Source organism: Gopherus evgoodei, chromosome 24, assembly GCF_007399415.2.
Source record: "Gopherus evgoodei ecotype Sinaloan lineage chromosome 24, rGopEvg1_v1.p, whole genome shotgun sequence".
NCBI lineage: Eukaryota > Metazoa > Chordata > Testudines > Testudinidae > Gopherus > Gopherus evgoodei.
In genome coordinates this window covers 6,564,422-6,571,380 of record NC_044345.1, presented here as the reverse complement: position 1 = coordinate 6,571,380, position 6,959 = coordinate 6,564,422, and the positions used below count along the sequence as shown (strand labels likewise).

General features: G+C 44.5%; 1 protein-coding gene across 1 annotated transcript; it reads right to left on the bottom strand.

The window, feature by feature from the left end:
• Positions 1 to 234: 234 nt before the first annotated feature.
• LOC115639508 (immunoglobulin alpha-2 heavy chain-like) lies at positions 235 to 4,443 on the bottom strand. Its single transcript, XM_030542370.1, has 6 exons — positions 4,338 to 4,443; positions 3,735 to 4,064; positions 2,637 to 2,948; positions 1,922 to 2,041; positions 1,505 to 1,551; positions 235 to 809 (listed from the first exon to the last, which is right to left on the bottom strand). The coding sequence occupies exons 1-6, from the start codon at positions 4,372 to 4,374 to the stop codon at positions 705 to 707; spliced, it is 951 nt and encodes a 316-aa protein (XP_030398230.1). The 5' UTR covers positions 4,375 to 4,443; the 3' UTR covers positions 235 to 704.
• Between the last annotated feature and the right edge of the window lie 2,516 nt (positions 4,444 to 6,959).

The following is a 6,959-nucleotide window of genomic DNA, read 5'->3' as shown; positions in this document are numbered from 1 at the left end:
TTTGGATACCAGGGACCGGCTTCCTGCCTTCCTAAACTGTGTCAGGGAAATCTCAAAGACCAGTGCTGGACCATGGACCAGTCGTTGAGAAACACTGCTCCACAGGAAGCACTGGAGTAGCAGCTCCAGCCCTGGCCTGGGGAGAGATTCTCAGCCCTCCCAGTTCCTGCATCCATCCTTCCCCTTCACAATCCCATTGCACGTCCATGTAACGTTACAGCTGAGGGTCAGGGGAGCTGGGTGCTGTGGCATATACAGGGGCTGTGCGTCCCCTTTCCAGACTCCTGCCATCCGACCTCATTCTGTGCAGGGAAGATGCAGCCGTTCAGCTGCGTCCAGGTCCCTCTGCAGATGTGGGGAGGAGGATGATTGTATTACCTTAGCATTCAGGAGCCCCAGTTATGGACCAGAGTCCCTCTGTACTAGACGCGGCAGAAACACAGAACAAAGAGACAGTCCCTGCCCCAAAGAGCATCCAATCTAATACAAAGGGGACGGGTAAAGCCATCTACACCCTGATGCCTTTATATCCCAAAAGGAGATTTCCCACCTCATGAGGCTGGACCCTGTGGGGATCTTCTGACCTTTTTATTCTAAACAGACAAGGGGAGAAAATAAAAAAGAAAGGAGACGGAGACAGACAGAGCCTTCTTCCAGCTGCTACGTCTGCAACACATCAGTTCCCACGTGTGGATTCCCCTGCACTAGACAGTCCAGGGTTTTGCACGTTTCCTTCTGTTCGATTGCTGCATCGTGCGCCCGTTGCGATTCCATGATTCAAAATCCAGATGAGCGTATAAGATTCCACCCTATTTGGCGACAAATAGTAAAATGAGCCCCCTCCTTGTAAAATGAAGGGATACAGGCTGAGACAGAACCGAACATCCATGTGAGTTTAGCCTGATGAAAAATTCCCTCTCATCTCCGATTCTCCTGCTTTTCCTATAAACTGTGGGTGTTTTTAAAATGGAAACCAGGGCTGGATTTTGACTTTAAGAACTCACCTGCTGAAAATATTTGGCCAGATCCACACTCCATATAAATGGACGGTCTCCTATTAAGGTCAATAAGCTTTGGATCAGGCCCATAGCACCTTTCACTGGAAAACCTTCATGTGTTTTACAAATATAATTTGTTACAGCTCTTTATCTTATAAGTGTCAAAAATGTTCCCAGGTGCACAAAACCCCAGTAAAGGGCACAGTCAGAACCAATAAAACAGCAAACTTCCCATCATCCTTGCACAGTAAGTCTAGTTATCCACTCTTTACACATGGGGAAACAGAGTCACAGAGCAGTAAGTGTCTTGCCCACTGTCCCACAGTAAGTTAGTAGGAAAGCTCACAGTAGGACTTTGTCCTCCCTCCCTGCTACTCTGACCACTAGACCTCACTTTCACCTCCTCCTTCCAGATCAATCAGCTTAGGTGCCAAACACATGAAGTTGATGGATTAGAAATGCCTGAGACAGATTGATTTAGACAGAGAGTTTGCAAAGAGCCGTACCTGGTTCTCCTCTGAAGCTGGGGGCGCTGAGATCCTGGGCTGGAATCCTGGAACAAACAAAGACAACAGTAAAAGTTCCTCTTCCACAGTCACTCCTCCAGCTGTAGGTGCGCAGGGCACTACCCTGCATGGCACATGGAGAGAGGCTCATCAGAAAGGCTACTGCTCTTTGTGAACTATAGACAAGGTGCCTGGGCCATGGACAGTAGAAGCCTTTCTACAGCTCTCCCTTTGTCACGGAGAACAAAGCTGTTCTCCTGACACAGGAAATTCAAGATACAGAAAAAAAACATTCTGATATCAGTGCTGGTAGTTGTGACATTTGTAGCATGTTCATGTGTTGGACAGGACAGTTACAAGCCGGGCAGTAGGATTTCTCTCTGCGGGAGAGAGTCTGGGCTGGGCTGTGTTTCTTACCTAGCGTGGAAGGGCAGAGAGTCCATACAAGGCTCAGAGACACCACCAGCAGCAGACCAGCTCCAGCCACAACCGGCACGATGTAATGTGAGCACTCGCTGGCAGGGGCTGTGGAAGAAGCTAAAAGAACAGACAAATGTGCCTGACTTGAGCAAAGGGGGCCATGATGCTACAACTTCCAGCTCTTCTCTCCTGACCCCGTTTCACCCCAGGCCTTAACCCCCTAGGAGTGAGGCTACAGGAGCCTTCAGCACCTTTCATCCTCTGTGTTGCCCCTTCTCCCATAGGCGAATTCTATTCTCCTGTAATCAGAATCTTCTCTGCACCTTCTGCCATCTTCAAAATCCTCCCAGTTGGTCTCTCCTTTCCTCATCGTCTCTCCATCACTTTGCATATTTCACTGGAAAACATTTCTCATCTCAAATGCCTCTCAATTCCCCTTTACTCCTGATATTTATTATTATTTAGCTCTTTACAGGGATTCATATGTACAATCTGGGTGAAAACTGCAGCAGAGATCAGAACTACTTTGTCTTGTGGTCCCTGTAATGTCTCAAGTTTTCTTTCCCAAAACTCCCTAGAGAAGTTTTAATTAAGATATAGAATATTCCAGCTTTCTGTGATGGAAAGTTATGTTTAAGCAGCTTTGATTGTGGCCACTTCACCCCTATTTCACATCTGAGTCTCCTTTGGTTTCAAATATCATATCACTCACCTGCAGGATACCTGGTACTTTTCTTCACACTGATGCCAGAAGAGTTGAATTTGACTTCACAGGTGAAAATCTTCTGACTGGTCCAGGTGTCCATGGGGACGCTGATGTGATTTATGAGCATTAAAGATCCATCCTTTGCTTTCAGTGAGCGTGTCAGCCCCTGTTCCTGCAGCTCCCCAGAAACACTCCAGGAATTGTGGACTGGGCTGGATACTCCATGGATCACACAGGCCAGATTCGCTGTCTCAGTGACCTGACTGCCATGTGGAAATGGGATCAGAAGTATCACCCAGCTGCTGTTGGTATAACTGTCTGAGCAGAAGGAGATGGCATATTCGGTGTGATGATCAAATGAGCTGCAGCCTGATTAAAGGTATTAATCTTTCACTCAGAGAGACAAGATGGGTGAGGTAAAATCTTTCATTGGACCAACTTCTGTTGGTGAAAGACACAAACTTTCAAGCTGCCACAGAGCTCTTCTTCAGGTCTGGGAAATGTATTCAGAGTGTCATTTTCCAGATCTGGAGAAGAGCTCTGTGTCAGCTCAAAAGCTTGTCTCTCTCACCAACCGAAGCCGGTCCAATAAAAGATATAACCTTACCCACCTTGTCTCTCCAATGTCCTGGAACCAACACAGCCAAAACAACACTGCATATCTGTCACTAAGACATTAATTCAAAGGAACAAATGTATTGAAGAAGAAAATATTAAATTACCACACAACCACTAAGTAGGACAATACGTAGCTGCACTATCTAGAAAGAAAATTGCCTACAGTTTTATAAATGTTATAAACGTATCATTAAGTCAAAATATTGTTTCACACGAACATAACTCTTAAGTTAGAAATATTCCCTACCTGGGTGCCCTGAACAGTCACAGAGAAACTTCAATAATTTATTTTCGGCACTTTCAGGTTTTACACATATATTTTATAACAATAAATATTGTTATATTCCTCTTATACCCAGAGCATTTAATGTTTAGCTCATCTGTTTGGCTTAAAGCATGTTTTCCTTTGAACCATTCATCAGTAGCTATGGTATCTTATCACATTTTAATGGGAACATGAAATATGCTTTGTCAATCAATCCTTACCTCCAACAATCAGTGTGGTTCCATTCCCGAAGATCAGGTAGCTGCTGTATTCAAATGCACAGTAGTAAATGCCAGACTCAGTCTTTTGGACGTTGTTGATTTCCAGTGTCGAGCTGTGTGTCTTGTGTTTGCAAACAAATTTACCTACATTTTGATCATCCAAACAGCGTTTAATGCAGGTGGGTTTCTCGCCTTCTCTTCTCAAATACCAAAACATGCTACTTCCTCCTCCCAGGTTTTCTGTGGAAGAACAGTGGATCTTTGCGGAGTCATTAACTTCAACAAACTGGATCCGCTGAGTCTGGTGCAGAAATAACTGCACTCCTAGCACTGGGGAAATAAAATATCGCTATAGTCAGTGTCCGTCAGGTCTCCAGCTGTCACAGATGGACTGGATAGCTCAGCAATAGAAATTCCTTAACCTGATAACATCTATGCTCTGCATCCCATATACTTAAAAAGATGCTATAACTTCATACAAGTGAATGGAAATGCAATTAATATCCAGCAAAAGGTTAAAAACATATAGATACAGTATTCAATACTAGTGTCCTACTGAACAGGCTGTTTTTCCTATTCCAGAGTTTAATGCAGAAGTTTTACCTAAAGAAGATAAAACCAGATACTTGGCAAAGATCATTTTCTTAAAAATAGTAGGACAAAATCCTGACTCAGTAGACCAAGGACTGATGCCTAGTGCACTGCTGCAGGGACTGGGTCCAGTGTCCAGTGAGGAATGCCTCCGAGGAGGATGTGCTGTGGTGATAGATACTAGATGGGTGGGGTAAAGACTCTGCAGAGGGTACAGAAGTTCTTGTAGATTTTCTCTGCATTCCAGTGTCACAGGGGTGTATAGGATGATTCAGAATAATTAAACATCCAGAATTTGGATGATGTAAATAAACAAATCCACATGAGTTCAGAGCACAAGTCCCATTGATTGTCAAAGGAAACTGCTCCTAAACCACTTAGGTCCTTTGACAACCTCAAGCTAAATCTCTCCCCAGCTTTCCATGTTTGGTTTATTATAGCACAGTTCTTAGTGGCACAATGCCGACATAATGATTGTTAGTTGTCTTGCCTTGAAGGACTGTTAACTGCACGTTAGATCATCACACTGAAAGTTCTGGCATGTGTGAGAAAAAAGACAACGTAAGACACAATTTTCAAATAGTGTAAGTCCCATTTTCAAAAGTGACTTTTGGACAGATTTTCAAAGGTATTTAGGTGCCTATAAATGCAGACAGTTGCCTAGTGGGATTTTCCAACACGGCTCAGAGGGTTGGGTGCCTCACTCCTACTGAAGTCAATGGAAGTTAAGCGCCACCCCTTGAGTCTAGCAATAAACTGGTTAAAATGAACTGAACGAGGCTGGTTAAAAAGCTGCTTCTAGCTGCACAAAGCAGGGAGAGAGAAGTAAAGTGCATCTGTCAATGTCCCTTCTGAAACAGCTGACAACAGAGGGCAACATGGGCTAGTGATTAGAGCAATTGGCTCAAAAAAGAACAGAATCCCCGGTTGCCTTGGCCATGTCTCCTTAACCCGCACCCCACTTGTGAGGCTGCATTGACTGGCTGCAGCTCCCCTGGATCAATCTGTCAGAAACCCCCTCCCGGCAGCTCTCTAATGCTGGGGATCATCGTACTTCTTCCTTCCCTTTCCGTCCCCTGCCTTCCTCCCTCCCATGGCTGGGGAGTGACCTGGGCTAAATCCCACAGTCGCTGACTGAGGCAAGGTTAAGTGGAAGCAGGAATTTAAAGGACGGCTTGAGTGGCTAAGATTCTGCCTGATTTCTAGCCCATTACTCACAGTGACACGGCTTCCCCTTTGCACAAATGTAAAGAAGAGTTTAGAGGAGCATAAATTACACTCACACCCACTTCCAGGCCCCGGTGTGATACCAGGGTGGAGAGGGATTTAGTGCTAACGAGAATCCAGTCCCCAGGGTCGCTGTTAAGGGGCTGAATGTTGTCAGTGGTCATACAGATAAGGCTATAGAAATCATAACACTATTTGAGCACAATGTCTCCCCAGCCCAGTTCCTGTAAGGGCCTGTTATAACCCTCCCAGTAACACTGACTGACAGTGGTACAAAGCCCTGTTTACTGCTCTAGGGATCCCAGTGAAAATGCTTTACAATGTGCATGCTTTAAGGAGCAGAAGGTAGGAGCTGAGCCTAACAGCAGCTGAGCACCCACCACTCCCCTTGACTTTAATCAGTGTTGCAGTTGCCCAGCATGTCACAGGAAGTGCCTCAGCACCATGCAGGATTGGGCCCTTACAGTGTTTATCAAAATCTCTTTATACCCTGTGGGGGTGGGTGGGGCAGCTGTCTGACAGCCCCACAGCAGCACTGCACAGAGCCTTAGGACAGGAAGTGAAAAGGCTCAATGTAGCCAACTGCAGCTACAGGAGCAATTTTACATTTGTGTAACTACCAGGGTTGGGGAGAAAATGGAGTTTCCATCCCACACAAATTTTCAAGATACTGATACATTTTCCTGTGTCAAACTGGTACAAAAAGTAAAAATCTTAAAAATTTTTTTCAATCAAAAATCATTTTTGGTTTGTGTGAAAAGCAGCATTTTGTTTTAAGAATTTTGAAATGTTTCCTTCCAATTTTGAACATATACATTTTAGACCATGAAATATTTTTAAAAAATTCGACTATAATGTATATTTCTAAGCAAGACGTCTTTTTGAACTGGATAACCAGAAAGTTTCATTTTGAAATTTTGAAACTTTTTTATCGAGTAAAAAAAATGCATCAAAACCGACCGTTTTCCAATGGAAAACAAATCTTCTGACAATTTTCTGACAATGAAATGTTTCCTCTAAAGACTTCTGACCAGATCTTGTAATTACCCAGAGGGGAAGTTGGCCAAGGAACCAGAGCCAGCAGCCCTCATCTTGCTGAAAGTGTTCTCAGTGACTGCAAGTCACCATTCATTCAAGACCTCAGGTTGAAGACACAATTGAAATCTGGGCCCTCCTGCAGCCCCGCTGGGTTCAGTACTCAAGGTAACATGAGATCAGATTCAGCGCCTTAGTCATTCATTTGTTATTGGTGCTCAGAGAATCATGGAAATGTCAGACTGGAAGGAACCTTGAAAAGTCATCCAGGTCCTGCCTCAGCACAGGGGTCTGGACAAGTAAACCTGGACCATCTCTGACACGTTTGTGTAACTTCTTCTTAAAAACCTCCAGTGACGGAGATTCCACAAC